This window comes from Anastrepha ludens, chromosome 6 (genome assembly GCF_028408465.1).
Source record: "Anastrepha ludens isolate Willacy chromosome 6, idAnaLude1.1, whole genome shotgun sequence".
Classification (NCBI taxonomy): Eukaryota; Metazoa; Arthropoda; class Insecta; order Diptera; family Tephritidae; genus Anastrepha; species Anastrepha ludens.
In genome coordinates this window covers 84,089,695-84,114,489 of record NC_071502.1, presented here as the reverse complement: position 1 = coordinate 84,114,489, position 24,795 = coordinate 84,089,695, and the positions used below count along the sequence as shown (strand labels likewise).

The following is a 24,795-nucleotide window of genomic DNA, read 5'->3' as shown; positions in this document are numbered from 1 at the left end:
AGGGCGCACACCACAAATAGGAGGAAGAAGCTCGGTCAAACACCTAACAGACGTGTACGCGCTAATTTATGTTTTTATTTTAAATATGTGACAAAACTGTTTATCAAATATTTTACTTTCGTCGGGCATGGATGAATATTCAGTTTATTTCGCTGCTTCAAGTGAATATATCATAAAGGATTTTTTTTAATTATTAATTCGAAAGAACATTTATTTAGCATTTAATTTTGAATAATTAAGAGCCGAGCTGAAAAGAATAATTCAAACTCTGATGAATGCATTGTTTTTGCTTACTTAAAAAGTTTAGTTCCTATAATACGAGGGTTGCTATTTATATTTCTGGCTTTGGGCCCTTCTAGTGTTGTCAGACGTCATCTGACGTTTCCATCGGAGAGTTTCTACATATATATTTTGCTACACACGCGCCCAGAACGTTTTGATGTGTGAACTAGTGGTGTTTGCAGTGGCTTTAGAATACAATCTCGGTAAAAGAAAATGAAATTAAACCGTTAACATTTTCGTGTAATTATTTTTCACAATTTTTGACGTGGATTAATAAGACAAGAATGCATGGATGAACTAAAATCATTATACGGCGAGTAAGCTCAATTCTTTAGCACCTGTCCGCTTACCGACCAATTTCGGGAAGGTCTCCCAAATTCAGTTATTGAGCGAGATCGTCATGTCAAATACCGTCAGATGACGCCATCGTTGGGCATTAGTATGACGAGCAAGCGTACTTTCCGACCCATTAAGACGTGTAGCTGGGTCAAATATTTTGTGAAGAATGGGAGCAGTAGGGCCTCAAGTTAGACCCTTGTAAACAACACTTGTAATATCATATAATAGTGAGAAAATCAAAATTAAATCCGAATTATGGGATTCCACAGACTCAACCTAGCGTGACGGGCCTCTGAAAAAGACTTCAGACCGCTGAGATTTAAGTGATACTTAAAATCTATAAATTAATTGAGTTGTGCATAGCAATTCACTTAAGAAAAATTTGTTAATGCATAGAAAATAAACAAAGAAATAAATGATGCCGGTGTGCTGTTAGTGCCACACAGACGTATCACGAGCGCTTTTCTATATAAAAAGTACATGCAACACACCTTTAAGCGATTTGCGAGGCAAATCACACCAATAATAAATATTCGTGCCGTCAGGCGTCCTTCGCTTCGGCACCAAGCTCATAGCGCGGTGATAGAAAGCGTGCTGTGCGGCGTTACGCTTTGCGCGTGGCAACGTTGCATTGGAATGGCCGTTTTCGCTGCCACTAGCAGCTCCACCGCCGCCGCCACCATCACTTACACTGCCGTTTTCGACACTGCTCGCAGCCGACATCGCGGGTGGCGGAGAAATCGGCGAACGTTGTGCACTCGATGTAGGTGGCGGCGATATCATGTGGCAGTTGCCATTACAGTCGCTGATTGGCACGGATTCGCTTTGCGCTTCAATTTGAAGTGCTGTGATTCTGGTTGTTTTGGTTGTGGTTGTCGCTATCGTCGACGCACTATTGTCTCGCTTATTATCATAAGATTCAGCAGCAACTGCATTGGGCGCTTCTTGGTTCGTCTGCTGCTGCTGCTGCTGCAATGGATGGCATTCTGATTTTACAGGTACACGTACACACTTTTCGAAATTGTATAGATTGCTTTTGCTGTTGCTCATGCTGCAGGTGACAGTATTACTGTCATCAGTACTGGTAGCGACCAGCTCGGCTGTATTTGGTGGCGTGTGCTGCTCTACAACGGGCAGTTCCTCACGGCCGCGCACATTTATCATCAGCTTTGTGTCGCTTTCGCTTAGTATGGCCATTTTGGCTTCTGTCGGTTCTACCGAAGTGCCATTCAATGAAGTCGCATCATCGGCAATTTCATATTCTTCGGCTTTTAGTGATGTAGTTTCTTGATCTTCTACTCTGTTGTTATTACTATTACTTTCCTTGGGCGACTTAGAGTCCTTTGTGTCCTTCGGGGTATTATTGTTTTTGGGTTTTGTTAAAGCGGCTGTGCTTGTTTTGGACCTGATACGTTTGGGTGAAACCTTGGCGAGTAAATTCGTAGCTTTGCTTTTATCCTTATCCTTCTCTTTAGTTTTAGCTTTGTCCTTATCCTTATCCTTTTCCTTCTTGTCGGCTGGACTAGCTGTGCGTTTTGCTTTGCGATCAGCTGCACTAAGTGAGGCGCTACGTATTACACCTTTCCTCTCTCCGTTTCCACTGGCAGTCAACCGCAGACTTCCTCTCTTGCTCACAATCAGCTCGCTTTCCACACTAAGTATGGTTCTATGCTTTGGCTTGGACTTTTTGTCGGGCATGTTATTGAGACAAGCTGGTGTCTCATTGGCCGAATCATCGCACGTCGGGCAATATACTTCAGACATTTCAGGAGTGCTCTTATCGCTCGAGGAACCAACCCAACGTCTGCACTTTTTGCCACCGAAGCAGTTGCTGCAGCCCGTAGTGCTCGTGTTTGAGGTTGGAGAGGTGATCGTCGCCGCAGTGGCTTCCACAGCTTCAGCGACGGGCACACTGTCCTCTATAACATTGGTGATTTGCTGCTGAGCGCTGAGTTCCACTTCATTTTCAGGTGAAATCGGAAGCTTAACGACAGCCGCGTTAGCTGCTTCACAGTTCGGATTAAGATGAAGTTTTGCCTCGGATGCCGAGAAAGCAGGACGTAGATCTACAATGAAATATAGATCGTTGGCATCGTTTTAAATAAGGTAAAAATCATAAGAAACGTCTATAGAGTGGAAATAATATAAAATAAGTATTATAATAGAAATTTAATGAAAAATTAATGTAAAAGAATAAAAAGCAGAAATAAAAGCGATGAAAATGTTATTCAAATTATATTTTGATAATGAAAAGCGATTATGCATAGAAAATGAGAATCGGGTAGGAAGAATAGAGGCGCTGTTGCTGAGTGTAGGAGAGTAAAAGTGAAAAAAGAACACTACTCGGAGGGAAAGAAAGTACGAGGAAGGAAGGAGAGTAAGAGAAGGGAGGTCGTTATTATTTATAGGTATATTGGCAGATCACAATAACCGGGTGAAATTAATAAAAATTAAATAATGCTGTAATGTGTCGGCTTCGGAATAACGAAGTGACTATGTATACTTTTATGAAGACGCGAAGCTCGAGAGCTTTAATCTCAGCCAGCGTAAGCTATGTATCCTAGGTTCACTTTTAATGCAAAGGAATGAGAAGGAGTTTGGGTAAGTTGCCATGGAAGAAGCTTCTGTCACAATTACGTCCCTATAATTTCTGTAGCGAACAGTAGAGATATCCAAACCAAGCTCTATGACTGCTTTAGTGGTAATAGAAGGGATTCAGCGCAAAACAAATCAAAGGATGAACGAGTTCAGTGTGAAATAAATAGCTAATAAGCAGCTTCCAAAGCTTCCAAAAATTCTTTTTAAACTCCAAAGCTAACCAAAAATGTTGAACAAATATAAGATCAAAGCTGAATAGTTAAACCGAGCTTCGACTTACAAATAAATATAAATAAATACATTGTTGTTGTTTTTGTAGTAAGACTAGTGGGCTAGTCAATTAATAATTGACTAAAGGAAAAGGTGCTTGTGTGATAGTTGGTCGACGGTATAGTCACTTGGTAAACCTGTTGGGTTCGCGTTAAAGAAAATATTGTTAGGCCCTAGTAAATGCTTTGTACTAATGGGTGAAGGAAGAGGTTCAAATTCTAACAAGATTTTGCTCTGGACCCGTGCGTGACGAAATGGCAAATGTAGCCGACTAGCGAATTGATGACTTTTTTGCGCATCTGGTGCCCTATTTATTTTCAGGTTGATTTATTCTATCATCGACTTGTATGTATGTCTAGCTCTGGCACAGAACATCGTACATATCATAAATCAGATGAAAATGCGATAGTGCTAAATGAGGAAAGAGTTTGTTATTGAACACAACCCATTAGTGTCACTGTCGAATGCAATTTCGATCTGTTTGCATATGAGATCAAGGAAGCTAACGCCCTTTATTTGATGGCAGAGTTCTAAAATTTAGAATTTAGGCAAAATGAAGAAGAGGACGCCAGCGGGACACCATAAGTTTTGACCACTCAGATAAACCACCGATTCAGTAGTGGTGTCTTTTAGTAAAGCAGTGCGATTGATTTTAGCGATAGCTTTTTAGTATAGCGCGCCAGACATTGCCGGAGCAACAAGTGTTATAACCTTTGGTTGGTCCGTCCTCCCGACAGTCGCTCCTGCGGAATGACCCGTTATTTTTGTTGTTGTAGCAGCATAAACCTTCTCCATACATATACGGGGTCCTTGGCCAGATATAAAACCGGTTCGTTCCGGTTAGGTAGGGTCGACTGTCGTGGGAACGCGGAACGGTCCGTATTTAAATTTGATTAAGAGCCGTCACTAGACTAGTATGGCCTTTATAACAACAACAACAGTATTAACCCGTGGTTGTCGGGTAGAACCAACCACGCACTTTCCGCTTTTTCAGAAATAAGTCGATAAGCGGTGCTTAGATTTTTTAGCGCGGGCTGACCAATGGCTTCAGAGGCTTTCGTCTTGCCGATTACCACCTGAAGCAAACAGTTTTTGCAGTATCTTGGTCGCTCGGCTCTTAACTCCATCTACCGAAGGGTGCAGCATAAATTACTGGATCAAATCAGTAGTACATCGCTTTGGGTTTGACGAAGTACAATCATTGATTGTGATTTATAATATATGATGAACTTATATCAAATTTATAAGGAATCTACCATGGATAAGGGATTTTTCATTTTTTAATTGACAAGTCTTAAATGCTTAATGTTTTTGTAACATCATTAAATATTCCCCCATAAATATTTGGCAAATGCTGCTGAAGTGAAGGTAGGTAGGTCTGGTGGTCTAAAACCGGCCACCATACCAATGGGGTTTGACTTTGGGGCCCAGACTTCAAGCGGGAATTAACACTAAACCTACCGATATTTTATGTATTCCTATTCCTACCAATGTGGGTCAAATGACCCGTCTTTAAAATATTATATATATTATTAAGATCACATATATTTCTCGGTAAAACAATTAGCAAGAGAATAGTAAATAACATCGAATGTATTTTTTAATAAAAGTCGTGAAGGCAAATGACGATTTAATAATGTTATTTCTAAGAACTTCTGACAAAAAGTTTAAAATGGGTCATTTGACCCGTCCATGGTAGGTTTAGTGTTAAGGGGGAGCAATCTCAGCCCAATGGCTGCCGTAGCCGAATGGGTTGGTGCGTGACTACCATTCGGAATTCAGAGAGAATGTAGATTCGAATCTCGGCGAAAGACTAAAATGAAGAGAAAGTTTTTTCTAATAGCAGTCGCCACTCGGCAGACAATGGTAAATCTCCGCGTGTATTTCTGCCATACAAAATATCTGCTGTTCGGTGTCGGCTTAAAACTGTAAGTCCCTCTAGGAAATAGAAGGAGGAGCTCACCCAAACACCCAAAAAGGGTGTACGCGCCAATTATATATATAATCTCAACCCGATCTACGTGGTCACTGACTACTACGTGCTTTGAACGCTTTGTGAGACCTGCCATGTTTGAACGGGGCGGAGGACGCTATGAACCCTTCTGAAAGCCATTTTTGCAAGATTTCACTCCGCATACTTAGGTAACAGAGATTCAAAGCCTCATTCGTTTTTCGCGTTTAGCGATTAAGAAAGCCGGTCCTTATGTGGAAAACAGACGCTGACCAGAGAGCCGCTCAATAGGGCCAGACGCTTCTGGTTTTTTGTTTGTTTTGTGGACACTTATTTTATTAAAGGTGGCATCTGTTCGCCTGTGACACAGATACCTCTTTGGAAAGACAAGTTTTTTTACCGCGTCCTCCGTTTCTGTCGTTCATACGGGCGTTGCCTGTTTTGGTCCGCGAGTGGTATTTTATTTCCCACCTACCCTGCAATCTGCCGAGCGTTCCTCTATCCGCCACCTAGGGACGCGACCGATGGGAGATATGCAACCCCACACAGCGCCGGCCACTATATCAGTACGCCGTTGTTGTTGCTGTAGCAGCATAAACATTCCCCACACTTATATACGGTGAATGCTGCTGGAGTGACAGCCCTTGGCCGGATATAAATCCGGGTCGTTTCGGTAACGTAGAACCGACTGTCGTGGAAACGATCAGTACGGAAAGTACGCCGTAAGTTATTACTGTGCAAAGGCAATGAACAAGGTAATGCTGAAGTGAAAGTTATTGACCTGAAATAAATAGGTGTCGTTCCGGTGGTGTAGAACAGACTGTCGTAGTGCTCTCATTTTTTCTGTTTACTCTGATCCTTATAGTCGAATCCTTTGTACAGTGATTTCCCCCTATCGATCTTTAATCAGTCTCATTTGCTAAAAGTAGTGCCTCTTTTAGATACCAAGCACCCAGAGACATAAGTGTACACTCTTGAAAAAATAATATTAACGACTCATACCCGATTATTAATTGAAATCTGAACTCAAAACGACCCTATTCATAATGCAGGATTTTTCTTTTTTTAATGTACTTCTTGCATGAATCTACATCGTATTGAGGTACAATCGTAAAAAGTATTTGACAGTATATTTTCTACAATATGTTGCATAAAGATTTTTTTCAACTAAAAATAGGGAACTGCACACATCGGAGGAACTACAAATTCAACAGATAAACTAAAATCATAAACAATTTACAATATGCATTTACGTTTTGAAATAGAGTCAAATGATGTAATGAGCTTTGTAAAATTTGTACAAATGAAATAAATGTGTGTATTCCAAGTCCTGCTTTCTCGGCCACCTCGAGCCATTTGATGTGATACACTTTGTTTTGTTTTTGCTTTCTTTTTTCTTTTCTGTTTGTTTGTTTGATTAGCAGTTTTAATGCTAACCCATTGTAGAAAAGATTTGTTTTGTGATAATTTATTTTTATTTTTATTTTGTTGGATCAAATGAAAAGTGGAAATAAATAGTTTGTTGTAGAATAGCAACACGTTACAATAACAAGAGAAGGATGGGAAGGATATGAAAGTAAAGCAAGCGAGAAGTTGAAAATGTATACTAAATTATATAAAATATAACGGTAATAATATACGAGTAATTAAAGTAACAATTAAAAAAAAAGAGTGTTTATAAGTAGATAAGCCAGATAGATATTTAGATATTTAGTGGAAGGCCGATACCCATACTGCTATAGAAAAAGTTGATACTTTCATGCATTTGCGAGTATTTTTTTTTTCTCTAAGTATTTTAATATGTATGCATCTTTATTTAAGGGTAGGCAGTAGGCCGGGTCGATTTGTGGGGAGGAAAAAAAATCGCCCATTGCTCTGTGAAAATCATATTATAGGGATCAAAATAAGAAACTTTGCCGAAGCGAAGGATCCATACCTCTAAAACGAATTCTGATGTCCCCCAATTTGGGTCGAACTTTTTAGTTTCTTTTCTCATGTAAAGGCCAAAAATGGTGATATTTTGAAATGATTGTATGGGGAACCCCCCAGGGGAGTTCCAGGGGGTGTGCCACTGGCATGGGTGGATCGGCCGTTCAAAGTTAGTGGGGGTCGGTCATACATTTGGACTCGATTGGAGCACTCTAAATGGGTCAAAGTGGGATTTTTCGTTCGACCCAAATTGGGGGACATCAGAATTCGTTTTAGAGGTATGGTTCCTTCGGCAAAGTTTCTTATTTTGATCCCTAGAATACGATTTTCGCAGAGCAATGAGCGATTTTTAAATCGACCCGCCCTAGTAGGCAAATATGACACTTTATTTACGATACTTAATAAAAATAAACAGCCTACATTTAAAACGTAAAGTACTGCATACTTTCAAGTCGGATGCTGTTGATGCTTGTGATTTCGGAAGAAACCAAGTACTTGAGACTAACCATGGATAGGAAATTGACTTGGAAGTCAATCATCTTAGAAAGAGTTAGGAAAGCGAGCCTAGCTGTTTATGCCTGTAAGAAAGCTTTAGGTAAGACCTGGGGAATTGAACCTAAGGTTGATCATTGGTTTTATACTGCTGTTGTCAGACCCATTCTTTTATATGGGAATGTTGTCTGGTGGTGTGCTATGCAGAAAAAGACCTAATTTATTGAGTAAGGTGCAGCGATCAGCGGAGTTAGCAATATGTGGCGTTATGAAAACTACGCCATGCATGGCTTTGGACATCATCTGCAAATACTCAGCGGCCTGTTCCGCTTTAAGGCTCAGAGCGAGCTCACAATGGAAGACTCTCACACATGGACTTTCAACCATCTTAGACTCATATATGGATATACTCAGTGATTCCCTTCTAGACTGGAATGGCTTGAAGAAGATCCATCATCAAACACACCCGTTAAGATCTACACGGACGGATAATACCGGTGTAGGATCAGGATTGTATTGCGAAGAACTTAAACTACCGGATCACTGTAGTGGGGAAATAAACGCTTTTCATATTACATTGTCGCCAATTTCGTAATGAGATAGCTAAACAGTATCGTATTATTTTATGTTGGGTTCCAGGTTCAACTTGTAAACTTCTTGTTATGGACGCACTAATCAATTCTGTAAATCAAAGATGGATTAGTGCCAATACCTATGAAATTGCTAGGCAAACATGGCCAAGGCTAAATCTACTTCTATCCAAGAATATTCTAAAATTGAGTCGACTTCAGATTAGGACCTTAGTCGGGGCTCTCATAGGACATTGTCTCATAAGAAATCACGCAAGGAGATTAGGCGTTTACATGCATAATTTCTGTCGTATCTGTAGGAATGAGGAGGAGTCGGAAACAATTAAACACGTTTTTGGAAACATGCCCGACTTTAGCCAGAAGCAGGAATCAATATTTAAGATCCTATTTCTTAATGAATATGGATGATCTATACACCTTAGGTATCAACAACCTTTCACGCTTTGCCCAAATCTCAGGTTGGTTCAATCTGGAAAAGGAAATGTAGCCCAGCCCTGCGGCTAATAACGGACCAATTTCGTGGCATCGCTGTCCCTATGTGCGATGCGGCTGCCAAACCTAACCTAACCTAAGAACCGCCTAAAACTGTTACTCCAGCACAAAAGTTCGATATTGTTTTCAGATGTTAAAACATCAAACAATTACAATAACAACTTCTCTAGCTGATACACGACATGGGTTCTGTTATCCGAATGGATACAAACGCTTCGGCTCTGAAAGTATTCGATGCGGTAACAGCTGGTGGTAGCAGAGGAAGAGGAAAGGACTCCTATTCGGTGGAGAGATCAGGTGGGGAATGACTTAGTTTCACTTGGTGTTTCCAATTGGCGCCGGTTAACACGAGAAAGAAACGAATGACGCGCTTTGTTAAAATCGACCAAAATAACTTAAGCCATTATCGCACTAATCAAGAAGAAGAATGCGAAGCCTTTAAACCAATTACATTGTCGAACATCATTTCTGGGCATGCAATGTTGCATATTTTTATTTTCTATGGACTTGAAGATTCTTTACGCAAAGATTTGGCAAATAATTTTCTAGAAGATTTTAACATTCTAGCGTCATTCCGTGAGAGAACTAATGGTTCAAAAATTTCTCGTAAAATTTTACTATACCTATGCACCTTATCGAAAAATTGCTCTCCGATATATATTTTAACTCTTTTACTCTAAAAACCATTTGGCCAAATATTGCTAAATTTGAGCAAAGAAATTTGACCAATGATTTTGCGGTTTTACTATATGGGCCTGGGTCTTTGATACAGAATTGGAATCATTCCGCCATAAGACCATGACACTCAAATTGTTACTTAGAAAAACTATGAGATGGCTACTGCGCGTCGGGCACTCTGGAAAAACGGAAACTCCTAACTTAATTCAGAGATCTGGTACATGGAAGGATTAAAGCTGAACGAGGAGAAAACTTTGGCTATTGTACTTGGACCAAATTTCGAAAAGTTATTATCTATGGAGAAAATACCTTTGAAGAGGCCATTCCTCGAAATTCATTTCCTCTCTCCTGCAGTCATTTAGCCTTACGAACTGTCTACTCATGAGAGAAAAGACGCCAACGAACAGGCGTGACACCTAGTAAAATGCGAAATTAAATTGGTGTTTCTGCGAAGATAAAAAGTTAAATTACCACCCTAAAGGATAGAAATGACTTCTTATCAAAAAGATTATCAGACTTCTTTACAAATCACCACACAGAAGTAGAGTCGGATGTTCTACGAATGTGCTTCTTTTGCTGGGCAAAGACTTTGTCACTTAGCTGAAGTCAGCCTTAATATCTTCAACGTATGTAAGGTTAGGTTAGGTTAGGTTATTGCGGCCGCCGCCCAATATGAGGTGCAGAGAGGTACACGGAGGGTTAAGAAGCGCTGGAGAGTTTGAATGCCTTTTGATTTCAAGTCTGCTAGGCGTTCAAAGAAACACTTATTAAGATAGAGATGTTGCTTCCAAAGAACGGGAAAGTGATAGAGTAGTGCTCGATGCTATCCACCTCATCCTCATCATTGCAGCTGCGAGAAAAGTCATTGGTTGTTGTAGTTGTAGCAGTGCTTATACCCCATACATATACGAGGAATGCTGCTGAAGTGACAGCCCTGAACAGGTTATAAATCTGGGTCATTGCGGTTACGTAGAACCGACTGTCGGATATTTTCCACTGCCATGAGTTTCCAAAATGCAGAGTTCAAGAGATATTTTTCATCGAATTTAGACCAGTCTTGTCCGATTCCCTTGTCCAACTGCCATTTACCCGTTCAATGAAAGCCGAGGTGAGCTGGAATTTGTTCGAAAAAACTTGTAACTCAAAAGCCTGGGAAGTTCTTAAATGCATCAAAAGTTTTCATATGTATGTAGGAAGGTCAAGCACCACGTTAGAAGTTCCAGTTTAACAAGAAATAAAACATTTTTAATTTTTTTTTTTTTTGTTGTAGTAGGGTTAGGTTAGGTTATGGTGGTAGTCGGTCTGCACGACCAACTCACTTAGACCTTACAGGTCCGTTGTGATACCACTGTGCTACACGGGAACCTCATTTATCTTCCTTCGTGGAACCATTTCGTGGCTCTTATGAAGCGTAGTATTGATGCCAACCCCACTCCAGACAGTTCTGTAAGAGAATTAAAAAAGTATTTACCTAGACAACCTGCTCTGATTTTAGCTAGGGCTGGACAATTGCAAAGGAAGTGCTCAACTGTTTCTTCCTCTTCCTCATCTCTGCAACTTCTGCAATATTCATGGGAGAAAACTCCTAGTCTCGAGGAATGCCTGCCAAATAGCCAGTGACCGGTTAAACAAGCCACGACCTTCGAGATATTGTCTCTTGAGAGACTAAGCAATTCCTTTGTTCATTTCTTGTTTATTTGCGGCCATAGTAGCCTAGCTGTTAGACACGTATCTTCATTTCTCCATGACCTATTGGCCTCTTGGATAAAGTGGTTTTTTATTATTAGTTTACTCGTGGCCATGGGTATTCCAATGGTACTTTTATCACTCAGCAGTTGGAGAGCGGTACCCTTTCTGGCTAGCTCATCTGCTTTGCAGTTTCCCTCAATATCTCTATGTCCCGGAACCCAAATAAGGCTGACCTCGAATACGTCACTAATATCATTTAGCGCTGCCCGGCATTCCTGTGCAACCTTCGATCTTAGTAAAGCCGCATTCATTGATTTGATGGCCGCCTGGCTATCCGAGAATATATTTATAATCGTTTTTGTTACGGCGTGCGTATTTAGGTATGTAGCCACTTCTTTTATAGCTAGTACCTCTGCCTGATAGACGCTGCAGTAGTCTGGTAGTCGAACGGATAGTTCCAGTCCTAATTCCTTCGAGAAAACTTCGTAGCCAACCTTATCGTCTAGCTTAGAGTCATCTGTGTAAAAGTTTAATTCCCCCTTCTCCATGGCCTTGTTGTATGCCACTCCCTTCTTGACGGTATACTCGTCTTGAAGAGCCTTTCAAAGGTGAGTCTAGGGATAGAGTAATCTATTTCTTGTTTATGACTATTCAGAGAGTGCAAAATGGAAGCGTGGCCAAAGCACCGGTCTTTCCATAGCGCCATACTTTTTAGTCTGAGCGCCGAGGCGGCGGCCACGTGTTTTCCTACCAGATTTAGGGCAGGTAAGTTGATTTGCACTTCCAGCGCTTTGTTTGGAGTAGTCCTTAAAGCGCCAGAGATGCATAAAAAAGCTGTTTGTTTTTTTGTTGTAGTAGCAACATAAAAACTTCCAAGCTCAAGCTAGTGCACAATTGTACATGCGCAATATGTTAGCACGAGAGGAACTCTGGAACACCTACTCTGCCACTGCTCTGGGTTTAGCAAAAAACGAATAAACTACTTAGGTTCTGCGTTATTTTCAACCTTAGAAAGTGTGGCACATTTAAAAAAATAGCAGCTTACTTAAAAAATCTAAACTATGTTTGAAAGAAAAAAAATATAAAGTTTTTAAACTCTCCATACAAACACTTGGTATCACTATGGACCAATATCTGGTCTAAGTGCGATATACAGGATCAACCAAGTCCAACCTAACCTAACCTAAGAGAAAACCTTCCCTATGCAAAGACATCCTCCCTAGATTGGGTATTGTTCGGATTCATTCTGTAGCAATAACCGGACCGTCGTGCATACCCGCCAATTTGATTGAGTGCTGCTATCGGTCCATCTTTAAGTGAATGAAAAAATTATAGTCCAGTCGCTGCGTAAGCGCATTGCGATAAAGCCGGCGTTACTCATACGCAGAGGTGCGTCTTTCTATTGCAAGTGGGCGAACAACATGGGAATTTTCAAAAAGTGTGATTAGCAAGATTAAAATGTTAAAAGATTTATAAATAGTTTAGGCATGCGGAGCAAAATTGTGTGGTGAAAGTGTCGTGATATAGCAGCGGATGAGAATGACAAATGTGCTCAATCATAAGTGTATAGAGTGAAAATGCGAAATTACAAAAAACTAACTATTAAAATTTCATGTGAAATTTACATATGAATTATTTGTCACGCCTACTTTAATGAATTTTTTAACTTATGTAAAATAAGCGCTTCAAAAAAGTTATAGGTATACAAATATTTAAATGAATACACACCGTTTTTATGTACTAATAACAAACATAAAAACTATTTGTGAAAGTCGAGTAGTAGCAGACGAATATAACAAAGCGGAATGTATAATATAATGTGCATTTACCATCACGCAAATCGCCAGCTTCAATTTCCGACACCTCATTTGCCAACGAATCGAGTCCTTCGTTTTCAGAGCGCGCCTTGGCGCCCGCCGTGCCACCGACCGCATCGGGCGCGCCTTTCGTACGCCAAGCGTACCGTGAGAAATTATTTAAATTAGCGCTGGGATCACTTAGACGACGCTGATGACGATATGTGCAATAGTCGTCATTTTCCTCCTCCCACTCGTCCCACATGTCTGTGGCACAAAAGCTGTAACAAGTGAAATTAAATATGAGTATATGAACTATTTTATATTATTTATTGTACGACTAAAGGTGAATATGAAATGTGAAAGTATGTTTTCTTGTATGCAGTTTATAGACTCCAATATCTGGTTGTAATGAAATTTTGATGAATTGTGGGCACGTCTGGTAAGGTTTACGAGTTTGTTTGGACTCGCTAGGTAGCGATGTGGTCGAGATATTTATTATGAAATCGTATTTATGAGCCGATTTAGTTTATATTTATTATATATGTATATGAATAATCTGACTTTGAGGTGCCATGAAAAATCGTATTTATGGTCAAATTTGGTTAATAAAGGGTGGGCCATATAGCGTTTGCTTTTTGAACCAACTATTTTTTTGAGAATGGTAACACAAATGACATGTCAAATGTGTTCATAATTTACTTAAAGGTTTGAAATTTACGAAATGGGACGCTATACGCTTGAACAAAATTGGGAAATATTGAAAACCTATTTCCAAAGTGGTGAGTGTTTTTCTTCTTTTCTGATTTTCACATCGGTGGCTACGTCAATATGCAAAAGTGTCGGATTTGGGGCTCAGAAAATCTACACGTTACTGTGGAGAAGCAAATGCATCCACAACGAGTCACTGTTCGGTGCGGTTTTTGGTCTGGCGGCATCATCGGGCCATTTTTTTTTTTCAAAATAAGCGAGGAGCCGCGGCTACAGTAAATGGCGAGCGTTACCGTGACATGCTCAACGAGTTTTTGTTTCCAAAAATTGAAGAGGATGACATGGACGACATTTGGTTTCAACAGGACGATGCAACTTGTCACTCTGCCAAAGTTACACTCGAACTTTTGGCTACCGTTTTTGAAAACCGAATAATCAGCCGAAATCCCGATATCGATTGGCCGCCTCGGAGCTGTGATTTAAGCCCGTTGGACTACTTTTTGTGGGGAGCCGTTAAGGACAAATGCTATGCGAACCATCCAGAGACGATTGATGCTTTAAACCACGAAATCGAAGTTGCCATTCATGAAATTAGAGCCCAAACAATCGAAAATGTGCTTAAAAATTGGTTTGATCGAATGGCCTACTGTAAAGCCAGTCGTGGCAGTCATTTGAACGATATTATTTTTCATTCATAAATGACAATGTTCAATCTTCAAAATAAAAAAAAAATAAAAAAAAGTTTAAAAAATATTGATTAGTTTTTTTTTTTATAACCGATTCAAAAAGCAAATTTTACATGCCCCACCCTATAGTTGGAACCTACATTAACTACCTAAGGGAAAATAATTTTAGAGATATTACGATAAATCTCGTTTTTGCCAGTTTGGGCCATATTCATTCAGTAATATTTTAATTAATTATGAAGGGTGATCCGATCAGGAGGTACTTGTCAAACTAATTACATAATTTTTTTCAGTATTCATCGACATTTCATCACGAAAAGACTTATGCCTCAACAATGTTTACAAGTCGTACAATTCTATTACGAAAATCGACGCTCTGTAAAAAGTGTTCATCGTGCGCTCAGGCCAACTTATGTTGTAGAGCGATGTGCAGATTTTCCCCTCGATCCAATCTTGCCTATTTGGAAAGATTGCCCTAGCGCGACCCTCAAACTCTAGTTTGCAGATAGATGATCTGGGGGAGCACTGGGACAAGTTTTACATGCTCCGGTGATGCCAATGCATGCAGTCCTTTGCACCCTCCCCAGTTTAGTTATATTATAGCCCTTCCGAACAGCTTCCCACCAACCATACGTTAAAATTGGCAAAACCACTGCGTTGTACATACACAGCACGACCTGTGGCTTGAGTCCCCATTTTTAACCAAACATAGATTTGCAGGAGTAGAAGGCTGTACTGGCCTTTTTTACCCGATTTTCAATGTATAGCTTCCAATGGAGTTTGGAGTCAAGTATCACTCCAAGATCGTGGGAAGTCGAAAGGGTGGAGGTTTATATTTTCTGGTAAATAGCACCAGCTCCGTTTTCTCAGAGTTGAATCGGAGGCCGCAAGTGGTAGCCCTGCGACTGAGTACAGCCTTTCTTAAATCTCAGCCATGACTGAGGGAAACAGGAGTCGATGCGCCAATTATTTATTTTTAATTTTTGCTACTTATTGTTTTTATAGCATTCATGACTTCTAAAAAATTTGTTTAATTAGGTAATATTTAGTGCAGAAATCATCATGGAGAGAATTGACGAAGTATTAAAAAATTTAATACTCCTACACACACTCACGTACCCCGGTTCACTGGTTGGTGTTTCTACGCCTGAACCCTTTGGCTTTGTAACAGCCATTTCGGCATGGCCCTTGCCCTGTGGACCTTTCATACGCACAAATTCACAACGCGTTTGAACACCCGCGCCGCTACTAAATAGACCGAAGGACATCCGTTGTGCTACTTTTGAGCTGAGACTGGATTGCTGTTAAAGAATAAAATATACAAACTGAATGAAATATTGAGAAATATATTTTTTAAAGCTTCGTGCTTACCCTTGCATCATAAACTTTTTTGAGCGCATCATAGCGTATTGAGCCCAGGAAAATTACACCCTGCACCGAACCGTCTTTATCGTTGGCCACCAATTCCACACATACCATTTCACCGTCTCTCACTAATATATCGCTAAATACCTGGATTTTGCATATTTTTTATATATATAATTAATTCAAACATCTATATTTATTATATAATTGTTTACCTCATCGAAATTATCGACCATAAAGCAAATATGCGGGTACGTTATCTCCTCGCCTTCGCCCTTCGTGTCCATTTTCCGTCGACTTGGACTTGCGTAGACGCGTTGTGAGTGACGTCTCAACACTTGCAATTCCTTTGGCGATGTGCGCGTACAAATAGCTAACGTTAGTGTGTAATCGAATTGGTGTATGACCATATTTAGATAGACAGTCTCCTCCCAATCGACGTCCGGATCGCCAATTGGAAGCTTTCGGGAGTCCTTACGAAAGACATCAACTTCTGTCTGTAACATAAAGGTGCTATTGAGTATAAATACTTACTATAAATGGTGTGGAATTATAGTGTAGTGCGTGTAACATTCATGAGTAAGAGAAGAATTTTTTCACGGTCAGAATGCAGAATGTAAGGTGATGCTGACCAACACACCACTTTGGCAGATCATTGCTGGGAATGATTTCATGCATCAGGTGATAAATCGAAACATTACAATGGCATTCGCAAATATGCTACCAGATATCAGCGATCTCAACTGAAAGCAGCAATGTGTTGGCGCATTACTACACATGCATATGTACATACATATATACAATGCCGTTTTTTGTGAGTTGAGAATACTACAACTCAGTACCCATTGTTTGCTTTGGAGTGAATGTTTTTCTTGTAATAATTTCATGCCCTGAACCTAAATATGCTATGTTTTGACGTATTAATGTATGTATGTACACGCATATATGTTACATATGGCTCACCTCATATTTTGGCATATGTCGGGAAGAACTTTTCACGTGTTTTTTGCGAACGAAGAAAAGTAAATCATCTGAATCGATGCTGTGTACCGGCTCGGTTTGAAAAAGGAAATGCCGTACAAACAAATCAGTCCAATACGTTGTGCCTTGGAGCACCACGAATCCGTTATCTGTTGAAAAATACCAATGGTTGGTTAGTAAGTACTATATATCGATTATGGATGCAAAAAGGTGTAGGTGTGTGACACGATATTAAAAATTGTATGCCATTTACTACTCATTTAACCATCAGTTTTAAGAATATTACAATGACTAGCTCTTCAGTTGGATTTTTTTGGTTGTTGTCGGAACATCTAACAAGTACAGCACTCAGACAACACTACTCGGGAAGGGACCTTTTTCGATTTAAATTGAAGAAATCTGAGAAATCTTGTGGTGCCAAGGAGCCAAGGTGGTCACTTCTTAACACATCAGTGCCAAAGACCTCAAGCCAAAGCTGCTATTCGGACAGCGACGGGATGCCTCCTGATGTCCCTACTGCAACACCTATATAACGAAGCGATACTCCCTGTGAAGGAGCACAATAAAGTGCTCAGCAAGCAGTTTCTAGGGCGCTACCGCAGGTCTTACCCATGTAGACGCCTGCTTGAAAATGAGCCGCCTACCAGGCACGTCAGGAGACACCTCTTTACACCGACGACATCCTGGACAAACCAAATCGACAACTACTGGACCGGAGAGTGTTTACAGACTGAATGAATGCCGTTTCATCGGGAGACACTTACCACCCTCTTAAGTTTCCGACCCCCGAATGTCATTATCGGAGTCCAACCACCACCCATAGCAGATGAAGATCTCCGGCTACTTCGAGGGATCCTCGTAACCTTGGCACAACTACGTGGATATTGTAGCAGGTTAAACTCCTACCTTTCCAGAAGTGAACCCGCCATACTAAACATATATGAATGTGAAGGTAACCCGCACGAAACTAACCACCTTTTCACATGCTCCATCAAACCCACTCATCTAATACTCCTCTCTCTCTTTGGACCCAACCTGTCGAAACAGCAAGTTTCCTATGCCTACCATTAAATGAGATGACCGGTGATCTACATAACACTAGCAGGGTTAAGTATACTGCTACAACAACAACCTCAAGCTTGATTCGAACGAAGGTCGGGCAGACGCACAGAAAGTGGTCCGCCATCTCATCCTCCTCTCCACATGTTGGGCAGAGTGCAACTGCCGGAGATGCTTACCTTTTTCATGTGCTTCGCCCATAAAAAGTGGTCCGTCATCAGTCCAAGCTGCCTACAATCTCTTCTGCCTAATGATAGGAGGATCTGCGACGAACATGACAGGGAATATCAGTTTTATCCATCTGCAGCCTCTCTCAGACTGTCAAAAGCTCGCTTGTGGGTTGTAGTAACCAGTTTGCTAACCGTGTCTTTGATGGCTAGAGAGTGGAGTGGCAGAACAGGCACTGAGGCCAACTTCTTTAGCTAAAGAGTCAGAGGTTTCGTTACCCACGTGCTCCGGGACCCATGTTAGCATCAGGATATTTGTCTACCGTCGTAGTTCAGTGGATTTACAGGACGCAACTACCCTTAAACTAACACTCTACAAGGCTCTCATCATGCCCGTCCTAATGTATGGCACAGAAGCTTGGACGATGACAACATCCGATGAAGCGACGCTTGGAGTGTTTAAGAGAAAGGCTCTGCGTAAGATTTATGGACCTTTGCACGTTGGCAACGGCGAATATCGCAGGCGATGGGACGATGAGTTGTATAAGCTTCACGACGACATAGATATAGCGCAGCGAATAAAGATCCAGCGGCTACGTTGGCTGGGTCATGTCGTCCGAATGGATACAAACGCTCCGGCTTTGAAAGTATTTTATGCGGTACCAGCTGGTGGAGGCAGAGGAAGAGGAAGACCTCCTCTGCGTTAGAAAGATCAGGTGGAGAAGGTCTTGGTTTCACTTGGTGTGTCCAACTGCCGCCGGTTAGCACGAGAAAGAAACGGCTGACGGGCTTTGTTAAACTCGGCCAAAATCGAGTAAGCGGTTATCGCGCCAATTAAGAAGAAGAAGAAGAACTACCCTTAAAGCGGTTGGAGGGCTGTCTAAGGTCATGAGCGCAGCTTTGCTGTCTCTGCAGATACATACAGATCTGCTTCTCCTCCTGTTTTCCACAACAAAGTTCATTGCTTCTTGAACAGCATACACCTCCGCTTGAAACACAGATGCGCACATTCCAAGATCAAAGTGTAGTTTTGACCCGCTGGATTCCACGTAGACATCAGCGCCGGAACCATGCTCGGCCCTGGAGCCATCCGTGAAAATGCGGATGCTTGACCACAATTGAGCCTCTGGCAGTACCGCACTGTATGTTTTTCAAGTGCGACTTCTGATGGCATGGAGGGAGGGAGAGAATTGGAATTACTTATAATATTTCATATATTATAACTTTAGTATGTATCGGGAATGCTGCTGTGTGATAGTCTTTAGCCGGATATAAATCCCTATCGTGCCGGTAATGTAGAACCGGCTGTCGTGGGAACACATTTATTTTGAACAGACTGGAATATGTCCTAAGCAGATACATAAAATTCATTCGATTTGCAACTCTTACGTGTAAATATTCTTTAACTGATCGCTTAATTGAAGTCGCATTTACTATAATAAAGTACCGCTGTCTAACGCGGCACATTTTGACAAATTGCTTTCATTGTCTGTTCAGCTTCTCAGTGTTTTTTGAAGATTGATCTTTGATATCCGCGTATTTTTGTGGAAAAAATAGAAATCAATTAAGCTACGGACGCTTTACCATTAAAAATTTTGAGGTCATCTCCATGGTGCTGGATCATTGTACATCCACGCTAGATCCGAACGGAACCTTTTCCATTTATATTTCTTCAAGGAAAGAGTAGGCGGGGTGTAACATTTGGAGGCAGGGCATGGCAAACATGTTTACGGATGGCTCGAAGTTAGACGAAAGAGTTGGTGGGGGAGTATTTTGCGAGGAGCTCCCCATCAAGCTCAAATTTAGGCTTCCGGACCACTGCAGTGTTTTCCCAGCGGAAATGGCGGCAATTAAGGAAGCAGTGAATTGGTTGTTTACTTCTGCAGCTACTCTAAGAGATGACTATAAAGAGGAAGTTTATGCACGATAATAACCCCAAATATTCGTCAGCGGTTGGTAAAATAGGGATGACTCAAAATACAGTTAAGGTTTTGCAGTGGCCTTCACAGTCACTAGACCTCAACCCTATAGTACATCTATGGGGAATACTAACAAGGGTTGGGCGATATAGAGCGCGAAACAAGGAAGAACTTTGGGAAAGAAACGGTATTCTATAACCCCTGAAACTTGTGCTAAGCTCCTCAATTCCATTCTTAGGAGATGCTTGAAAGAAATAAGATACAAAGGTGGAAATACCAAATATTAATAAATTTGTGTTTTTCCTGTAACAAGAAGTCTATTTTTTTTTTTTGTTATTTTTTGGTTTTTTTAATTTGAATCATTAATCAATCAATCAAGTTTGAATCGTTAATGCCTTCGTAATTAACGGCTCATATAAATATTTTTGAAAAATAAGAAATAAAGAGAAAATGCTAAAAATTGCTTTGTTTCTATTATTTTTTTCACCAGTGTATGTATGTATGTTTAGTCATTTGTATATATTTTACGAAATTGTGAATATATGTATATTCTAAGTTTCATTAATTTCTTAATAAATTAAGATATATGTTATGTAGGCGGCCGCCGTAGCTTGTTGTTGTTGTAGCAGCATAAACATTCCCCATTCTTACATACGGGGAATGCTGTTGGAGTGGCAATCCTTGGCCGGATATAAAAACGGGTCGTTTCGGTAACGTAGAACCGACTGCCGTGGAACCGCCGTAGCCGAATGGCTTGGTGCGTGACTACGATTCGGAATTCACAGAGAGAACGTAGGTTCGAATCTCGGTGAAACACCAAAATTAAGAAAAACCTTTTTCTAATAGCGGCCGCCCCTCGGCGGGTAATGGCACAGCTTCTCATAAAAATATTGCCGTTCGGAGTCGGCTTGAAACTGTAGGTCCCTCTATTTGTGGAACAACATCAAGACGCACATCACAAATAGGAGGATGAGCTCGGCCAAATACCCAAAACGGATGTATGCGCCAATTACATATATAGTGGCGAACAAATAAATGTAAATACATTATTTCTTATTCCTTCACATATTCTGTGAATGAACTCTACAGCATTCACATCAATATTTTTGAAAAAGTTTACTTGTATTCGCATATGTTATAATAATCAAACAATCGGTTATCACTACTATTTAAATATTTAAATATGAACATGTATGTGGGGGGATCTCATCACCAATTTCATCGTTTGAAGAAACCAGAAAAATTAAGCCTTAAAATTGCATAAAAATCAGCCTAAGCGAAAGCAATAAAAAAGTAATATTTATTTTTATCGATGAATTTTATATGCAGGTTAATAATATATAAATTAACATACATACCAACAACACGAAATCAAAAGCGGAAACTATAGAACAATTGTAAATAATAATATTATGAATCAGCCGCACAAAAGGAAATAAAAAAGCCGGTTAAACGCAACTTCCAATGATTGATGGGGGATAACACCCTAAACGTCCTAGTTGACGATGAAATATATCAAAATGTGCACATACATGCATATGAATATGGGTAGACAAATTTTATATAATGATAAATATGCATAGATGTAATGCACATAAGTATGTATGTGTGCATGTACGCATGTGTTCTTCCTTTTTCGGGTAGGCACAATACCGAGCAGCAACGGAGCAATTGCGCGACGTGGGCACAGGATAAAGAAATATTTGATAAATCGATAAAGCACAAATGTACATAATTTTCAATGTCTATTGAGTTTATTATAAAATACCTTTTATAAGCGTATCCAAGACATTTTTATTATTAATATTTACTGCAAATCTTTTAAATTTTAAGGTTAAGCACTGAGTCTTACCATCCTTGAGCAATTGTCGCATTTCCTTGGTACGCTGGAAATTGATATCCTCTAGCAGTTGTTGCAGTGGAGTCTGTGGTTTTAATAAAATGCCTGCAGCGCTGGCCAATGACATGCTGCCTCTAGTTTTTAATCAAAATTTTACCCGGATTATAGCTTAAATATTGTGATGAAATTAAGCGGGGATTCTTTCAATTCTTCTACGTAGTTTTTCTTTGGCTTTGATAATTTCACATATAAAATTGGCGTAAATTCGTTATAAAATACATTTTAACAAATCGCGTTTTCACTTGATCAAATAGAAATATAAGAAATGCTTCAGAATTTGCAAATTTTTGAGAAGTGAAAAAGTTTCTAAAAAAAGCAGGCAAAAATCGAAAGTCTGTCTCCGTTTAACTAAACCGAACTGTCTGCTACTTTTGCTGCCACAAACGTTTTGCGTCTACTTTTAATCTCACGAACGCGACCCAGCACCGAGTAAGTCAACTAATCGTCGAAAACACACGCACGCACGTATGTTTATTCATGGTTAGTCACCACCATTGCCCTGCCTCCAGCGTTGCACAACCAATGCGAACTCGTAGCAGCTGTGTTTTGAAATGTTTTTGCTCGAGAAGCTGGAACTGCATTGAATGAATCTTTTGTGCTCTTTGAGCATTGGCTGGTTTTTTGTTAGTCCTTCATTGCACGCTAATAATATACCAATTCATAATCGAGTTGCTTTCATTTTCTTAGCTTTCTACTGCGCAAATCCAAAACAATTAAACGAAAACAAAATAAGTATCCAATAAAACTCAGCCAAGCGAAACAAAAGTTGTTTTGTAAACAAAGAAGTCATTAAACGCAGCTGATTATGACAGCAGCATCAGGGTTGCCGAGATCAGCTTAAATTAGTGTGAATGGTGCTATGGCAACTGAGACGTGCGACATCTGTGTACCGATAGTAAATGAAAATCTTAAAAGTAAACAAAGAAAAACAAAAAAAAAAAAATTAAATAATATCGAGGATTTTCGGTAAGAGGCAGCGTCGGGGCAATTTGGGTATAGCTTATAAAAAATGGTCAGCATTTAATTAATTCTGTATAACCAGTGCTCAACTTTTTTATTTTTATGTAATATGTACCTATGTAATATATATAAATGGAAACTTTAGTAAAATATTTTTTGAAGAGAAAAAGAGAAGAGGGGGTACCTCATTAACAAACTCTGTTGTATGAAGGCTTTTCTCATCTCCAAGTCGGTAGCTTCTGAAGAAGTTGATGTGGCTTCTAAGCAGCACCATGGATGTAGATAATTATTTTTTATCCAGCCTGAGGAGACCTGCACACGCCTCATGCTCCTCATCGATTACATGTATTGGAGAAGCCGAAGCTGTACATATCTTTAACATTTTTCTTTAAGAAATATCTCCCTTGAGCTGAGCTTGCAGGTGGCGAGCTGCATTGCTTATCTCTTACAGGTCGGAAAGTGTCATTTCATGCAAGATCCCCTGCTACTGGGAAAAAGAAACTCATCGAGCCTCTCATTATGGGATCCGCGGCGGTCTACAATCAGGCGATGCTATGTGTGACCACTTTTGGCAGAAGACCAGTAACAGCTTTTTTATTGCTTTAATTAGGTTTGAAAGACATTACGATTTTCTCGCAGTCGAAAGGACTTCCTTATTCCTAAATGTTCTGGGCGGGGGTAGAACTTTTTGAAGTGAAAACTTCTTTAGAATCGTTGGGAGTGATTTGAGAAAAAGTGAAACGAAAAAAGCGACACTCTTGGCTACGAATATTACATATACACGTAGCGACGAACTAAATAACTTTTAGGCCAGCGCCGACAGCATGGCGCGATAGCCGAGCGGCTAGCAATGTGAGCTTCCGATCCAAAATCCTTGGTTCGAATCACAAGAAAAAAATTTTTTTTATACACTTATTTTATTTTTTTATTTTATGATATGTTTATGAGGAGCTTTTTTTCATGGCAGAAATACACTCGGTGTTTTGCCATTGCCTGCTGAGGGGTGAGCGCTATTAGAAAAATAGTTTTCCTTAATTTTGGTGTTTTCACCGAGATTCGAACTGACGTTCTCTCTGTGAATTCTGAATAGTAGTCACGCACCAACCCATTCGGCTACGGCGTTTGTTTAATTTTACTGATGCAAAAATGAGGAAAAATATATGAATAAAGTTTGCTTACTGTTTACACATTTTCCAAAGGTGACGGAGAACCAAAAAAAAAAGTAGATTTTCAAACAAATACGAGTGCATATGTGTAATTGTGTTAGAGTTTCGGTCACGCCCCAGCAAAACCTGCGTGCATATGTGTTTGTAACATTCAAAAAAATGTAATTGTGTTAGAGTTTCGGTCACGCAGGTTTTGCTGGGGACGCTCATAATAGCAACCGCGTGTGTATTTTTATATTCGTAAATATTTTCATTTTTAAATATTTACCGCAATTATGCCGAAAAATAATGCAGAAAAGTGTCGTGAATATCGACAGAAAAAAAAAAATCAATAAATAGCATCACGGAATTCATTCACGAAAATTTAATAAAGTATACACCAGAAGTATCGCGGATACTTAGAAAAGATTACAATAAAGTTCCAATGATTTTAAGTGGCGATTTTAACGTAAATTTTGCATTGGACACAGCGGTTCCTTTAATTGACGTTCTCAATACAACATTCAATTTAAAAATGTGTAACAATCGCACTGAATCGACAACACGATCAAAAACAACAATTGACGCGGTATTTCAAAGACATGTAGACAACATCGAAACCAAAGCATTTTTATCATATTTTAGCTATCATAAGCCACTCGTATCATTTGTTGAAATTGAAAACATTGAGGATGAATAATAATAAAATGAAGAAAATAAAATATGAACTTTATAGCAATATTATAATGAACCTATAATTATCTTGCTCCTAATGCTGCTTTCGTCTTATTCTCTC

The 24,795-nt window shown here is 39.9% G+C and overlaps 1 protein-coding gene across 2 annotated transcripts in view; it reads right to left on the bottom strand.

The window, feature by feature from the left end:
- Nucleotides 1–22,674, bottom strand: part of LOC128866107 (uncharacterized protein KIAA0930 homolog) — a 30,231-nt gene extending 7,557 nt beyond the window's left edge. Inside the window, exons 1-8 of one of the 2 annotated variants that reach the window (XM_054106606.1) lie at nt 22,549–22,674; nt 21,847–22,135; nt 16,832–16,998; nt 16,084–16,365; nt 15,875–16,015; nt 15,623–15,804; nt 13,140–13,387; nt 1,113–2,687 (exon numbers count right to left, since the gene is read on the bottom strand). In XM_054106606.1, the coding sequence (XP_053962581.1) occupies nt 1,113–2,687; nt 13,140–13,387; nt 15,623–15,804; nt 15,875–16,015; nt 16,084–16,365; nt 16,832–16,998; nt 21,847–21,961 (2,710 nt within the window). In that variant the 5' untranslated portion in view covers nt 21,962–22,135; nt 22,549–22,674. Of the gene's footprint in view, nt 1–1,112; nt 2,688–13,139; nt 13,388–15,622; nt 15,805–15,874; nt 16,016–16,083; nt 16,366–16,831; nt 16,999–21,846 lie in introns of both variants that reach the window. The other variant, XM_054106607.1, reaches the window with a different exon arrangement.
- Between the last annotated feature and the right edge of the window lie 2,121 nt (nt 22,675–24,795).